The following is a 17866-nucleotide window of genomic DNA, read 5'->3' on the forward strand; positions in this document are numbered from 1 at the left end:
GTGGTCACTTTGATGAGCGTCCATTTTAGGGTTCGAACACGAAAATCAATTTGACTAGATTCATTATGTAATATTATGTGTACAGCTACACAAATACGTTTACCCAGATATGATTCACTTGTTCAGGGGGTACAGTATTACAAGTAAGGCAATATATCCTAACAAAACAGTTTCTATATAAACATCCCAGTTGTACCTAGTGCAGCTTTCATAATACCTTCGACACTTTCAAAGTTAATGATTTTGAAACAAATCATTCATAGAATATCTTAAATTAATTCCTTCGCAATGATTCCTGAAAATCATTCCAATCTTATTGAAAGTGACAACTTCTGGTCTTATTTGGCAGAAATTGTCGTGAGAAAAATTCGCCCCCCAATTTCGGCGGGAAAAGCTGAATATTCCTCCATTTTCGTCAGAAATTGAATGTTTATTTAATCTATCAATTTTTCACCGAAAATTTGTTGAATACAAAGAAATTTAATGTCTTTAAGTTTGTGAGAAAATGTGTTTTTATGTCAGAGTTTATTGCAACACTATTATCTTGTTAATTATCTTGATCACGAGCAGACAGTGTTTGTTTTACCAACGTCCAACAATGCGGCATATTCCTTGGCCCTCATACGAAGTTGTGCAATACTGGATGTTCTCCTCTCTTGTGGATTAGCAACCTGTCCAAGTAAACCACTTTGATTGACAAACGGATTGAAAGTCGGTCTCAACGTTGGGTGGAAATTAAGAAGGGCGTCTCCGCTCGAAGAACGGGGAAATATTGGTAGTGATCCCGACAGGTGATTCGATAACATTCCCCCCGGCAGTAGACAGTTGTTCAGTGTCCCAGTCAATTTAAACATATTTGCAGCCGGTGTCTGAGACAAGCCTAAAGTTGGCTCCCTGGTTGCGAATCGGGTTATTGTCGGATGATCTGAAAACCCATGAAGGCTGTGTAAGGACGGTGTCTGTGGCAAGGGCAGTGAATTCGTACTCGGCGTACCTTGTGCTTTTTCTCGCTTTCGCCATTTAGCTCGTCGATTTTGAAACCACACCTGTACAACAAAGATTAAAAGTGGAGAATAGTTAGATGGTCCATAATATAATTTTAGCGAAACATAAATAACTTAGCAACACACCAGAATGCTATAAATAAGGCTATATAAACACACGTAACCATCCGGACGTATTAAAAAAGTCACTAAAATATTCCATGACAATAATCTTTCTAAGTCAATATTTTAGCTCAGTTGTTCAGTTCTTTATAATACTTAATCATTAAATTGTTCAGCTAAAGTTGAGTAATTTTCAATTTCGGCACTGGCTCCGTAACAAAATTAGATAAATATTTGAGTTCTATTTCATCATCTTGAGGGAACGACAATTTGTAAAGGCGCCAAAATTTGCGCTCTCTAATTGACTTGGCAAATATGTTCAATAAATGATATGTAAATGATATGTAAATGATATGTAAATGTCTGCAACGGTTGCACGTACTCTGACCAATTCTGAAGATTTCCACTGTTCGACGGAAACAAGGAGACCTTTTTTTTTTTTTTTTTTTATCTCAAATCAAGAACTTTCATATATGCTTTTCCTTTTGCCTCACTAAACGAATTAATGATTTTTAAATTTTCGAGAAGAAACTTAAGCTTATAAAAATTGACGTCTGTTCATTTCAGTCGTTAGACATTTTGGTACATAGTAAAACCAAATAATTTTTATTGGTTACATGTAGCGGCCCTGAGTGTAATTTGTAATGGTAAAAATACGGAGAAAGGTTCTGTTATTTTTTCGAAAAGGGGGAACTTGAGTTTTGATTTCTTTTGATTTCATTAATTTGGCCTTTAAATTAGATAGTCGTATTTCAAATAGGAACAATTGTTGTTTTAACTAGGGTAATACCCAATCGGAATTCCTTCTATTGGGAAGACAATTTGTTAAGACTAGAGCCTCCGCCACAAAGACACTAAATCCTACCACCTTTGTCCGAATCCGACTAAGAAACCGAAATCGTAATTTGCCGCCTTTGTAAGAATCCAAATGATAACATTCGAACACACGCGCAGACGTTTTCGTTGCGGAAAGTCTATTCCCGCCTTTCAACTTGTTGTTTGTGGTACATGCCCGCGCAAAATCAGATCCGCAAATCCTTGCTATGTGACTCATTGAGGGTAAAAATTGGCTTTTATCGCCAACAGAATAGTACGTATTTACACACTGTTCACGTCTTGTCTGAGCTGGTCGACATCTTGCCTATCACAACAAATGTCTCGTTCGCTTACAAATCGCAAAGAAAACAGAATGACAAATCCGTACGTAGAACACTACCCAACAACTAAACAAGCTTTCACTTCGTTAATGAAATCTAAATATTGTCATCCGAGATCTGTTACAGAAATAGTTTTGGGGGTTGACTGCACCTTTAGGGCATCGGAACATCCGCACTGGCACGGAATTTAAAACGTAAGCAGCGTGGACGTAAAAGAAAACACTCCAATTTACCCCCTGGGACGCCAATATCAACTTAAAAAAAGACGACATTTATTATTCACGGATACACGATTTATCAGTGTTGCTAGAACTAGAACGGTCCTATTAGCTTCAACCACTCATCCAAGAAAGCATTTATACCCCGTTATGGACACAGATACATTCATCCGTCCGTCCGTCCGTCCGTTCGTACATACATACATACATACATACATACATACATACATACATACATACATACATACATACATACACACACACACACACACATACATACATACATACATACATACTTACATACATACATACATACATACATACATACACACACACACACACACACACACACATACATACATACATACATACATACTTACATACATACATACATACACACACACACACACACACACACACACATACATACATACATACATACATAATGGGAGCTAGACAAACAAACGGGCTGACAAATTAATTATTTTAGACTTACTTGGACTCGTGCCTCCGTCAGATCCACCCGCAATGCCAATTCTTCCCTGCAAAAATTGAAAATAGAAAACTCAGTTAGGATATATTATAATTTAGCCATCAGTTCATATGAATATATCGAATAGATGATATAACACCTAGGATAACAATTATTGTTTTACAGTCTGTCTGTCTGTCTGTCTGTCTGTCTGTCATGCATGCATGCATGCATGCATGCATGCATGCATGCATGTATGTATGTATGTATGTATGTATGTATGTATGTATGTATGTATGTATGTATGTATGTATGTATGTATGTATGTATGTATGTATGTATGTATGTATGTATGTGCGAGTCTGTCTGTCTGTCTGTTTGTCTGTCTGTCTGTCTGTCTGTCTGTCTGTCTGTATGTATGTATGTATGTATGTATGTCTGTCTGTCCGTCCGTCTGTCTGTCGTCAACACGGACCAAAACTAAACCTGCCAAAAGAAACAGTTTATTCAATATGTATTCTTTCCAAATTTACCTAACACACTGTCAAGAAAATTGAATACTTTCAAAAAAAATGTTGCACTTAGAAAATATTGAAAGACAATAACACATACAGTGTATAGACTTCGTGTACCACCAGCCCCTCGGCCATTTTGGCTTAAATTTTGACAGGTTGATGATAGATAGGTTTGGAGTCGACAGAATTTCACTTAGGTCGACCGCATGTGGGAAATAGATGTACCTAAACTGTTGACTTTTCAATCTGTGGCACACCGACAGTTTAATTGCTGTAGGCTGGCTATTCCATCTTTTATCATCAACCGGTGTGCTCCCTGTCTGTCTGTTGTCGATACAGATATTGTTTATACCAATATCCCAAGCTGTTACTCCGCTTACCCATCATCAATCATTAGATTACTGTATGCGACAGATTATCGAACATTAGACAGTCACTATGTCACTAAATTACAAATAGACATCTTCAAAATCTCATCTTTAATCACCTATAACGGACACATTTTTCTACCAATTTTTTTTTTTTTTTTTTGTGGCACATGCTGTCCGGTCTTGATCTATTGGAGTAAAAATTACCTTCTCCGTTGATGAACGACCAACGTGTCGCTCAGTGAAAGCGCTTAGTTTATTAATAATAAAAATATAATCCGATAAAACTTTACCTTCTGTGGCACAGGTATTATAATAGTGACATCTGTCGCTAAATAAATGTATTGTTTCAAGATCGGATTTAACAGACGTCGAATTATTTTTGTAGATGATTTGTATGGGAGATAAAATTACACATTATGAGTAGCACGACTTATGGTAGTGATCTACGCCTGGTACCACTTTCGGCAGACGATTTTTTTTCACAAACCTTTTTTTTTAAATTTTGGTAAATTTTTATTACGTTTTAGGTTTATTTCAAACTTGAAGACATTGCCCTGCTAAGTGGTGCGAAAAAATCTATACATCTTTTAAATTTTTTTAATTTAAATCTTCGAAAATGTGTGATGACGTAGAAGTCTGGTTTTCAGCGAAGGTACAATACACTCCGATATGAACGGTTTATTCCTGTTCCTGCACACGCTGCAACAGAAACTCTTTTGTGGTACTCTAAGTGACGTTTTGAATTAATAGGCGTCCATATATCTGTATACCATTGTGTTTGAGATAAACAACTCTAACTGTAGAATTTTCATGATCAATGTAACTAAGTCATATCCTTGTGGGCCACCGATTGACCGTTGTGTCATCTTGTTGCTCTTATTATATAGACAAGTAGAACGGTACCCATTCAATCATTCATTGTTCCAAGGGGGCTCAGAAGTAGACGGTACCCATTCAATTGTTCCAGGGGGCTCAGAAGCAGACGGTACCCATTCAATTGTTCCAGTGGAGGCTCAGAAGTAGACATTGCCCATTCAATTGTTCCAAGGGGCTTAGAAGGAGGCAGAACCCATTCTATTGTTCCAAGGGGGCTCAGAAGTAGACGATACCCATTCAATTGTCCCAAGGGGGCTCAGAAGTAGATTGTACCCATTCATTTGTTCTAAGGGGGCTCAGAAGTAGACGGTACCCATTCAATTGTTCCAAGGGGGTTTCAGAAGTAGACAGTGCCCATTCAATTATTCCAAGGGGCTCAGAAGTAGACAGAACCCATTCAATTCAATTGTTCCAATGGGGGGGGGGGGGCTCAGAAGTAGACGGTACCCATTCAATTGTTCCAAGGGGGCTCAGAAGTAGATGGTACCCATTGAATTGTTCCAAAGGGGCTCAAAAGTAGACCGTACCCATTCAATTGTTCCAAGGGGGCTCAGAAGTAGACAGAACCCATTCAATTGTTCCAAGGGGGCTCAGAAGTAGACAGAACCCATTCAATTGTTCCAAGGGGGCTCAGAAGTAGACAGAACCCATTCAATTGTTCCAAGGGGGCTCAGAAGTAGACAGAACCCATTCAATTGTTCCAAGGGGGCTCAGAAGTAGACAGAACCCATTCAATTATTCCAAGGAGCGCAAAGGAATATAGAGCCTATATAGTGTGCATTCTTGCTATTTTCTCTGAAATTACAGTTTCGACTTTACAGATGGACTGAATTGTCCCGCTAGTTCCGTTCAAAGCTTTTCCAAAGTAAGATTATAACGTTACAGGCAGACATGCCTTGGGACATTTGACTCAAACGAAAAAAGATACGTGCCGAACCTCGTTTTAGCATTGACTTCTTCACCGTTTTCATCATCGGAGACAGGATGCGGTGTCCTTCTTAATGGTGAAAGAACGATTGTATTGGTCCAGGATTGGACCTCAACAACATGGCCATTGTTGTCACTAATCTATCAAACATGACGTTTTATGAACCATTACAATTTTGCAGGAACCTGAATAGTCAAATATAGTCATAACTCCACAACGAAAAAAAAAGTTTAATTTAATTGGCGGGAAACACACGCAGACGATCTTTCTTTCGCGCGTAATTTCATATTTCCTGGTGTATAAATGCTGTTTTGATTAATCCAGGTGTATCCGGGTAAAGTACGTATGTGTATTCATTTTTGACATTAATGAGAACGTTTGAGTCAATTATTAAATTAATATTTACTCGCGACTTTCTATGGTTTATAGAATTAACGATATAATTTGTGTCGATTTCATATTGGATGATTGTCGGGAACGAGCTGCAATGAAAATTCAAAGTCCCCCGCAGGCATGGCAGTGGAAACAGGTGGTTATTGGTAACTAGAAACAGACACGGTCAGTATCTGGCGTTTGTTAGATACCCCCATTTAATATTGGTTTTCGTTCAACTGCCTCAGGACAAAATGTGTAAGATGTATTGATTAACTGTTGATTAACATAACATCAGTCGATAAAAAAGCTGTAATGACATAATCAAGGGAAAAACTGACATGTGTGATAGAAGTTGTAAAAAATCAGCAACAATTGAATCGGTTTACTGTACCCTTTTTTTATAGTGCGGATATTTCTGACAAATTTGAGATCTATGCAAACAACGAACACAAACCATATGTGTAAGTAATTGTATGGATGTAACATGTATGTTTGTTTGGTGATTCTTTCTATTTTATGATGTTAAAAACTTATAATATATTTTGTAAATATGATGTACTATATTTTCGACTATTTTGATAATTTGGCAAAAAAATGCTAAATGTTTCGGTGAATTTAGAATTAATGTACTTGGGTAGTAATTTTTCTTATTTCCAAAGAGATTTTTTTTTCAAGTCGGAGTTGTGCACGCTCTTTGCAAAAATTTTAATTTCTGATTGACAAGTTTGTGGTGTAAAGTGTAATTGGGTGGTTAGGTAATGATGATGATGATGATGATGATGATGGTGGTGGTGATGATGATGATGATGATGATGATGATGATGATGATGATGATGATGATGATGATGATGATGATGATGATGATGATAACGTATAAGTATGGATATATATTTTTCGAAAAATAATTCTCCCGTTTTAGTCAATTATAACCGTGAAATTTTAAATACTCAATTTTTGAAAATATTTTTGAGGTAAATATACACATTGTGTAAATCTAAAAAAAAATCCAATCTGCAAAAACTGCTTTGCATTTTTATAAATTAATCAATCTATAGCAATAAGACGGCAGGAATTAACAGCAGCACTACAAATCCGTTGATAATTGATACTTCTTAACAACAATGCGGGGTGAATTTCTTTTTAAATGAAGCTCAGCTATTTAAAGCGACGATAACTACAGAGTGTATTAGAACTAAGGTGATGAAGTGTTTTTTTTTCGGTAACACACCACTTAATTGACAGGTCAACGTATGAAAAATTCATTCGGCAATTTGTAAAAATCACTAGTGCCAATTTTATCTCGTCAACGTACATATTATCATTAAACGTATCCCATAACTTACTAGTTAATGAAACTACATGTAAAACTAACAACTGCGTAGAAACGCCATGAAGTATATAGAGTCGCATAACAAGAACGCAAACCCCATCGGCGAAACTCAATTAATTTGATAAACTTAGTTATAGCTATATCATTACCCAATCAAAGACCGCTAAAAGGCAAGCCAATGGCAGAATTTAGTGAAGAAAATTGATTTTGCAAACTTTGGGAGGAAATTAAATCAGATGCAATGTAAGAGTAATGCTTAAATTATAGCTTTGGGTGGCACGCTGTCGTTAGAATTCAAATTAATCTTAAGATAGATGGCCTCCGGCAAACTCTTTATACACAAGATGTACTCTGCGAGTCAAATCTAGTTTAGGTAATTTTTTTTACCAATTCTATCATTTCATTTGAGACGGGGATGAGTATCATTTGCCCAAGGCACACTGTAGTTTCCTACTTGCACAAAGGAAGTAGAGACGTTTAAACTTGAGTATTGCGACACAAAATATTGGGACGGTTAGATCAATTATGCGACTCTAGTTTGTGTATAAGTCTGCCGAATTAAGATAATTGGCAAAATTATCAATTTAATACAGACCACAGAAACAACGGAACGTAGTTTTAAATCATATCCTACCATATGTCCTACAAATACGAAGAAGCATTTACAAACGAGATAATTGGTGTAAATTACCAAACAAACAAACAAACAAACAATAAGGGATGAAACATATTCTATAGCACGAACACAAACCAAGCTAGCAAGCGAGTTTTAATCAAACGCTACCATATTTTTCGTTCAGAGACTAAAATACGGATACTTAGAAAGCGCAGATTACAGACTGATTTGCAGCGATATCTAAAATATTTTGGATTTAAAAACCATTTAACGATAACCTAGATGGGACAAAAATTCAAAGTACGGTGTCCTTAAAAGAGTCAGGACTAATCGATGTATAATTAGCATAATTATAAAAGAAGCTATCATTACCGAGCCAATCAAGGTGAACGTATGCGTATAAGGTGACACTTGGCGGTAAAAGGTCACGGTGAGATTAAAGTGACCATATGGACGAGAATACCTACTTATTTTGGAATTTAATAAACTAACTTAAATGTGTTTTCCTACTAAAATGAATGGAATTAGTACTTAAAATTTAATAGAATATAAAAACCAAGCCCGTGTTTATCATAGTGACTAATGTTTGCCCCCAAAAATATTGAACAACTTTACAATATGTAAAAGGTTTCTTTACGAATCACTTCCTGTACGTACAAATAACAAAACATTTTTACACAGTTACATTTACGTAGTGTTTGCAATCATTGAGTAACAGACACGGACTTGGTGTAGTTTCACGTTGTTATCTTGTTTGCAATCATTGAGTTACAGACACGGACTTGATGTAGTTTCACCTTGTTATTTTGTTTGTAATGATTGAGTTACAGACACGGACTTGGTGTAGTTTCACCTTGTTATTTTGTTTGCAATCATTGAGTTACAGACACCGACTTGGTGTAGTTTCACCTTGTTATTTTTTTCAAAATTATAAAGTTAAAATCCAAAATAATTAGGAGACCCTTTTCTCATTAATATGACCACGTGCGGAAGTGCGAAAGTTGGGGAAGGAAAATTATTCCACGAACGAATAAATTCAAAAGATTCATATTTGTGTTTTTATTTTTTGTTTTGTTTTACGGCTATCTTTTTCTTAATTTTGTGTTTAAGTTATGGGGAATTTATAATGGCAAGACAACATCACGACGTCAACCAGGACCTTTCATAATTATGTATGTTTAATCACTTTCTGTATTTTTTCGGACATGTTTTTGTTTATGTACTCTGTTTTCGTTACAACAGCATACTTTTCTTGTCGGCGGTGATCGATACTAATGAAACGACAATAGACATGCTACACATGTTTCCTTTGTGACAATATGGACTGAGCGCACTGCTCCTTCATCAAATAATGTTATCATATTGTGACCAATTAGTAAACAGATAGCGGTTAATTAACTTACCTTGTGAACACGTCTGGGTAGTGTGTTTTATGAAATGCTCTTTCCAATTCGTCCAGTTGGTAACTCGTAAAAGTCGTACGGTACCGTCTTTGTTTTCTTTTGCCGCAGTACTCTTCGTTATCACTCCCACCAGATAAACTAACGGTGTCCTCGACGCCGTCGACAGTACATCCCGATTTCGGTTCCTCGCTCTTCCCATCCGACGTCGCCAAATCATCACTTTCGGGTTTTTCATCTACGTTTGACTCGTCTGTGTCCCTCGCTGATATCATTTGCCTGTCCACTACTCGAGTCTCGTGAAGTGTGTGTTCGGATTTGATTGCCACGTCCTCTGCAATTACTGTTCGTACAAAGTCTCGCTTAATGTCATACGGTTGACGATTGCTAAATACCGATCTGTATGCGTCTACATTTTCAGGACAGTTTTCTTCCATTTTGATATCTCGACCAAAAGGTTGCATAATCGTCTCACGACGACGACAGTTTTTGCTGTTTATAATTGCTACCGAAGTATACATGGAAGGTGGAGTTGCACGCAGCAGACTATCGGTAGAGAAGTCGCGGTAAGTTCGTCTGTTGCTCGTTGCAGAATCCATGTTCAACTTCACGTCTTTCTGAAGAAAATCGATTCCTGGAAATATTAAAGAGAAAGAACCCGTGAAAATATAAAGAGCATATGGAAACCATCCCAGGAGCTGTGAAAAAAATATCAAAACAAAACAGCAACACTTTCAATATACACTGGCTATACAGTACCACAAAATACACAGTGTTCGTAACACGCGAGGCTTGGATTTTAAGTGTCTCCGTTGTTTATATATATTTAATCGCCCATTGACTTCAACCTAATCAAACATATAATATACATTCGCCCTTGAAAGTAATCATATTTGGTTATCATACAGTGTAATGTTTGTAAGTAAGGAGACACTCATAGAATGTCATTGCGTTCGGCGAATTAGTCATTGCACTGGCGACGCGACTTTCTCGATAACATTTTGCGGTAGGGGCATGTATGCATTTTGCCGGCGTTTTAAATGTAGACCTCGTGTAACGTTCTCGTTGAAAGTGAATATAACACACATTGGTAGCTTTTATCATGGAACGAACCGACGTCTGTATTGATGCGATTGAGCAAATATACCAACACCACTCTCCACTTTCGTCAATCGTTGAACAAAAGAAAATCATTAGAAAAACAATGAACGACACTCCGATCATCGTAGCCGCTTGGTACTCACCAATTTACAACCAAGGTCGGGGAAAAGATGAACGCTGCAACGAACTGCAGTGGGTTCAGCTGCGGTAGCGACGTCCACAATAAGACTACATAGACCTTAAATAGCCTGCGGTCAGGCGAACGATAACGTATGGGGTATTAGCGGGGAATTAACACGATTGACACGCACGAAACTAACAAGTGATGGTAACATCACCTGGTAGACCGCTTGCAGCGAACACAGTGACTACATGTCAAGCCATTCTGAACTAAATTCTGTAGCCTCCAGATACTAACATCGGACAAAACGACTTGAAACCAATTTACGCGACAGTTGATTAATGACCCAAGAAAAAGATGCAATGGTCGATAAGTGTTCATAACCTCTTTGGCTTTCCTAAGCCAAAAATATATTCGTAAAAACACATTTAAGAATTGTTTAATAAAAAAAAATACAATTCGATTCGAGTTTACCACGTTTCGATAAAAATATTCCACATGTCGTTATGGTTCAGGATTATTTACATAATTATGTATATTTCTCTTCATTTGTAATTTGTTGCTTTTTTTAATTTGATTTTTCAACTTTTGGTATGACGTTACAGATATGAATGTATTATAATAATAAGCTTTAGTGCGATTTCGCGGCATTTTTCTAATTACTCGTTAAGAAGTATTGGCGGTAGAGTCATTTCAGATGACAGATTAAGGCTGGCTTTATATACTGAATGGTACGTATTATATTGATTTGAATTATGAAGTGACCATTGACCAAATAAGGTCATTAATCAGGATGATTGGGTGTCCCGATGGTGTAATTCTAGGGTTTGATCTGTCGACTGTTGATGTCAGCTGTGAGAGTGGTCTGTGGTACAGAGGGTAGGCGGATTAAATCTAGGGTTGTAGGTACTGGTACAATAACACTTTAATAGTTTACTTGTGACTGGTGCAGCGTGCCAACTTGAAAAAAAAAATCATTTAAAATTATGAGGTTCGTGGTTTACCGACATGCTACTGTAGAATTTTTTTTTTAATAGTGTGGTTTTGTGGCTAGTTGGTTTGTGTTGTGCTTATAAGTTATGTTGTGTTGTGTTGCGCTGTGTTGTGTTGTGTTGTGTTGTGTTGTGGGATGTGTTGTGTGGTGTGGTGTGGTGTGGTGTTGTGTTGTGGGGTGGGGTGTGTAGTGGGATGGGATGGGGTGGGATGGGATGGGGTGTTGTGTTGCGTTGTGTTGTGTTGTGTTGTGTTGTGTTGTGTTGTGTTGTGCTATGTTGTGCTGTTATATTTGGTGTTCGGTTATGTTATTTATGTTGTATCTTATGTTCTACTGTGTGATGTGCTTTATTATGTTGTTATACTTATAATGTGTTCTTTTATAACGAATTCTGTATTGTGTCAGGATGTTCTACTCGTATTTTGTGACAAGCTCTGTCATGTTAGGATGTTTTGTATTGTGTTATGTTTTCCGGATTATGTGACGAGTTGTGTCGTTTTAATAGTGTCGGGCGCTGTTGTTCATTTTTTTGTTCACCGTCTTTTAACTCCAACTTTCTTCTCACACTTCACTCAAAAAGTCTAAAAGGTTTCTTCTTTTTCTGATTAAAAATACTTAAAATTTTCCCCACGTTTATCAGCGCATTTCTTCTTTGTAATATTTTAGACCCAAGTCTTAGAACTGTGTACACCCCCCCCCCAAAAAATAATAATAAATAAATAAATAAATAAAAGTGAGAATTATTTTGTCTATAATTTTTTTCTTTTTCCAGATAGGACACTAGATAATTATTCGAATAGAGATAACTACAACAAACCAGAGTTAGCGTTTTTATTACATATACAAAAATCAAAACGAAATACAGTTGCAATAATTTCTATCAAAATATTTCTGCAAGACAAATCTTAACCAAAACAAAACGTATTATTTATAAAATTGATGTTTCAAAAACCCTTTTATAATTATTCATGCTAACAAATAAAAAACGCCACTTGATTAATCTCTCTCCACGATTCATCTGCAACTAACTCTATATACAGATAACTTTTCAAAAAACAGAATCCATAATTACCCTACAAGGCCTTTATTTTTATACCCAATTCCAAGTTTATCGCTCAGAGTTTTAAGTATAAAAAAAGCAACTCCCTAGAAATCAATTCCTACATATTGTAAGGATATGAAAATTCCTTAAGAGTTGTAATCAATTTGACTATTTTTATGAGCATGTATGTGATATTTGTTTTGTCTATTTGTACTTTTCCTTGTTTTTTTTTTAATTTACCACATTGACTTGTAGTTTTGTTATTTTATTAGTATTTTTGTCTTTTTTGTCTCGGCCTCCTTGGAATGAAGTACTGGCTACTTAAGGAGGTACCGAGGATAAATAAAGTAAATAAATATATAAATAAATAAATAGATAAATAAATAAATAAATAAATAAATAAATAAATAAATAAATAAATAAATAAATAAATAAATAAATAAATAAATAAAATGAAATAAAATAAATACTAAATCAATCAATCAATCAATCAATCAATCAATCAATCAATCAATCAATCAATCAATCAATCAATCAATCAATCAATCAATACACATAAACTTTTCACCGTCAGAAAAACAGAAGCTGGTACAAGCAGCTTATAAGTTAGATATAGATTGTATTTTCTAATTCTCTAAAAAGTTATATTTTTATTGTTATGAGTTAAATTTAGAAAATGTTAAACATTTGGAATATAACATATATTAGAAATATATGGAAATCATTAATCATTCTCTAAAAATTGTGTTCAAGTTAGGAATTAAATTCTGTGGTTTAAAATATTTTGAATAAAATACATATTTGAAATTTAACACGAAAAACTGGCGAAAAACGTTTAGAATAGAATGCATTCTGACAAACTTGCCGAGGAAAACTGTTGTTATTAGACATTTTGAATATTAATTCATTTGAAACTTACCGTGGAAAACGTTAGTAGAATAAAGATACCACGAGAAGGTAAATACGTCCGAATTAAACAATTGAAAACTGCGAATGTGCAAGGTCAAACTGGACATGCGACTTCTATAGATTTAGAAATCATCCAACAGCTGTTGCAGTCTTCATTTACTAATAAATTCATTCAAATAAGCTTGATAGTGCGTGTGAATCCGAATCAAATAAATAACCACTAATATGGTTAGGGCATTATGTACTTGACTGGACCTATTGGGATACGTCGCAACAATTGCAGATGACAATCACTGCACGGATAGGCATACTTGCATAGCATATGGTCACAGATCCTCAACATGGAAAACGAAGCAAATAGCATTGTACCCAAATCGTTCAAAATTAATTAAAACTCAATCAAGTAAAAAAGACGCGGGAAGCACTTCTACACTTTAGATATTGTTTCTTCTCTTTGAATATTCATAATTTGTATTGGGGTGTTGTCCCGCAATGACGTGGAAATTGGTATTTGATGATTTTCCCACACTTTATAGTACTCGTACACATACGTGGACTCACTTCAAAATAATGGAGTTTTGCAGGCTTAGGTTTTGTTCGCACGCAAACCAAACAATTGATGGACTGCAATAATTGGAAATCTAGCGATATTTTACTTCGGGGAAATGAGGAAAATAAACGTACTACTAAGTATACTAGTATTTACGAGGTCGACGACAGATAAAATGACATTCTATACAATGATGTTAAAGCCTTGTAAACTTTAAATAAACACTGAATACTACATTAATTTAGAATTATACGTATAAATTCTGAGATTATGAAATGAGATCAAAAAACATTCCATGGTTGCCAACGAGAAACAGTAGTCACTTTCGAACTACACACACACACTCACTCACGTACTGTGTGTACGTACATGCATACATACATACATACATACATACATACATACATACATACATAAATACATACATACATACATACATACATACATACATACATACATACATACATACATACATACATACATACATACATACATACATACACACATACACCCCCCACACACACATACACATACATACATACATACATACATACATACATACATACATACATACATACATACACCCCCCCCACACACACATACATACATACATACATACATACATACATACATACATACATACATACATACATACATACACACATACACCCCCCCCCCCACACACACACACATACATACATACATACATACATACATACATACATACATACATACATACATACATACATACATACATACATACATACATACATACATACATACATACATACATACATACATACATACATACATACATACATACATACATACATACACACACATACACTTGGCACATATAGACGCACCGTATCGATCTCACACATGCGTACACATAAACACATACACATGCAGATATACATGCTGTCGCACTCACTCACACACACACACACACACACACACACACACACAGACTGATTGACGTATACGTCGTGTAGTGTGCTTGAAAGTAAGTATAACAATTATATAAAAGAAATCCATAATATAAAAACCATTCTCTTATTTTTCAAATCAAGTTATCCAACTTATATCTTCTGATTGATCATGAAAGAAAGGATTTTTTCTAACGGTTTTATGAATATGAAAGTTTGAATTCCTATATGTTTTTTGGATATCATTAATTTAGGAACCGTGCGAACTTCATGGTGACTAATGGCGGGAAGAAATTCAACAAATTTTGCAAAAAGCGTGTTTAGAGAATTAGTGCAAACACTCTACGAAAACTGAAATTATCCAATTCTATATCTATATTGATCCGTAAAAAAAGATGTTGAATAATTCAAGATAAAGTTATCACAACTAAGAGCAGCGACCGTTTTGTATATATATTTAAAGGCAAAAATCAGGTCTACCTACCGAGAAAGTTTGACGATGGCCTGTTGAGGTGGAATTCACGGTCGTAACTGCAGGGTTTCTCGCGTATGATTTTCGTGAACAGCGTGGGTTCGACACGATGATTTCATCAATCGATCCGTCAAGTCGATGCGTTGGTTTGCGTTACTACTACGGCGACGTGTATGCACTCAATAGTAAACGAACAACAAGACCGGTTGTGACGTTGTAGCACGTTGATTTCTTTCCCTGTTAATTGGGTGACTTATTTATCACAATTTGTATTTTTAATCAAATCCCGGCTGTGTCGTGGATAAATGATGACGCTACTATCAATCAGGCTATCATTGATGGATTCAAAGCCGGATTGTTAAATATACTAATGACACGACCCCCATAAAAGAGGCATATGTTACGTATTTGAATGAAGAAACCTGCAAATGAAAATTATTAATACTATCCGATAATATCTCCTTTAGTTTGACAGGTTGGTGTGCGCGTCAGACATGAACGCAAACCATCGGGACGGGCATCAGCGTCGCGGTGGTGGTGGTGATGATGATGGACTGTATGTCTGTATTTATAGTAAATCTGCCACAAAAATTACATGTGCCGATGTTTTACAGAACGACCCGTGCGTTTGAATGAATTTTTAATTCAATTGGTTCGTTATTTGTTGAAGTTTGGCGCTATTGACTGTATTTTTCCTTTCCTATACATTTAATTAGAATGCTATAAAGAACTGACTTTAATATTTAATGAATTTACCAGGTGTGCAGTTTACCCATTTAAAGAAAACAGCGTTTATTATTTACTACCAATGCGAAATGTAATAGTAAAGTCCACGCAGGCGCAATGGAGTGGAAAAGCTACCGTTATCGTATACTAGTATTGATATTTGCACTCACAGTGTAATATACTTATTGAAATGTATCGAGATACTTAATGGGATACTCTATTGAAATATATCACACGGAAATCGAACCCAATAAGAAATTGACAATTGTTGTTGGTCTTACAATAACAAACATTGAGCGGTGTTTCCCTAAGCTAACATCTTTTGGATCGGTCCAATTAATTTGCTAGTTGCTTAGAAATTGCTTTTGTGGTTACACTTAATTTATTTCAAGTAGGTCTCAACGTGCGTGAGAATTCGACAATCCGGTGTATATTGTCCCCGTTTCCTTTGTATGCTTTTAGACACAAAGTCCGCAAAAATGCATGTATAACACAGTCTTTTGCAGCGCTTTAAATAAACCTTGTTAATATCATACATCCGGGAATTCAAAACATTATAAAAAAAAAGTTCAATATACACGGAAACGCCGGTACAATGAATTAAAGAAATTACACCCGGTGTATATGTCATCTTGCATTTATGTTTTAATTAATTTCTCCAGGAATCTTAGTGTGTCTAATATAATTTGCATATGAGGTGGGAGGGGGGGGGGCACGGAAAGCTGCTTAGTCTGGTATGAACGTATGCTAGCAGTACGTATATGGAAACTTCTACAAGTGGTATATTATCGATCTAAAAAATAATATATTTTAGTGGAAATACGTTCCAGAAGTCGACATTTTGGTCTTTCATGACTTTTAATTATCAAAATTGTCCAATTTGATATCCAAAGCCATTCTGATAATGAACACAGAACTCTACATGGACCACTAAGTTTTAGACTCACCTATTCGTGTGTTGACAACTTTCTCCGTCGAAGTTTTAACTTCGTCCGAATCGTCAGTTTCGGTATCTCTCCGGTCAGCTCCGCTTTGGATTTTAATCAACCTCGGACATTCGGGCAGGTTCGGGTTCAACTTCGGTAGTTTCGCACCAAACAGTAGTTCAACTTTCGAATGAAATTCCATCCTGTATAGTTAGTTTGATGTGACCATAGATGTTGTTGTGTGCTGACGAACTGGTCGGACCAAACGTCTGATCAGGATACGCAAAGGTTATGGGTAAAAGAAGGGCAGTGGTTCCGACTCCCCTAAGTCGGTGAAAAATAGAACCTCGTGTTGCCACCCTTTTAGCGCCAAATATTATATTCTTTCCGGCTAAACTACAAAGTAAATGTTAAGACTGCATAGATCTGTTACAATTTTACGGGATTATTCACGCAATTTGCAAAAATTAAATGTGCTTTCGTTTCATTTAGCAAAAATTACACTCCGGGAGATAATTAAAGAAGAGTTAAAGGGACTAAAGATTCCTTTTATCAGCCAATCAAACGGCTCAGAAGAATAATAGAAATAAAAAAGAAACAAGCCCCATTTCGTTTATTCACTCCCCCATTATTGCCGCCGAATGGACATCAAAGGACACCGCATCTGCTATCTTTACATTTTCAATTATATCTTTTCTGGTCAATAACAAGACCAATTAAGTAAGTTAATGG

The 17866-nt window shown here is 36.0% G+C and overlaps 1 protein-coding gene across 1 annotated transcript; it reads right to left on the reverse strand.

Annotated features, from left to right (window-relative positions):
* Positions 1 to 421: 421 nt before the first annotated feature.
* LOC144442099 (uncharacterized) lies at positions 422 to 17336 on the reverse strand. The gene is made up of 4 exons (XM_078131368.1): positions 17156 to 17336; positions 9368 to 9998; positions 2978 to 3023; positions 422 to 1046 (listed from the first exon to the last, which is right to left on the reverse strand). Exons 1-4 carry the CDS (start codon positions 17334 to 17336, stop codon positions 561 to 563), a joined length of 1344 nt encoding a protein of 447 aa, XP_077987494.1. The 3' UTR covers positions 422 to 560.
* Positions 17337 to 17866: the final 530 nt, after the last annotated feature.

The sequence above is a fragment of the Glandiceps talaboti genome, chromosome 11 (genome assembly GCF_964340395.1).
Source record: "Glandiceps talaboti chromosome 11, keGlaTala1.1, whole genome shotgun sequence".
NCBI lineage: Eukaryota > Metazoa > Hemichordata > Enteropneusta > Spengelidae > Glandiceps > Glandiceps talaboti.

What these genes read in the sequence shown, in the direction of transcription:
- LOC144442099 (XM_078131368.1), bottom strand. Translation starts at nt 17,336, where the DNA reads ATGGAATTTCATTCGAAAGTTGAACTACTGTTTGGTGCGAAACTACCG. An exon ending in AGTTGTCAACACACGAATAG is followed by an intron (nt 9,999 to 17,155) that starts GTGAGTCTAAAA and finishes TAATATTTCCAG; the next exon opens with GAATCGATTTTCTTCAGAAA. An exon ending in TGACGGAGGCACGAGTCCAA is followed by an intron (nt 1,047 to 2,977) that starts GTAAGTCTAAAA and finishes TTTGTTGTACAG; the next exon opens with GTGTGGTTTCAAAATCGACG.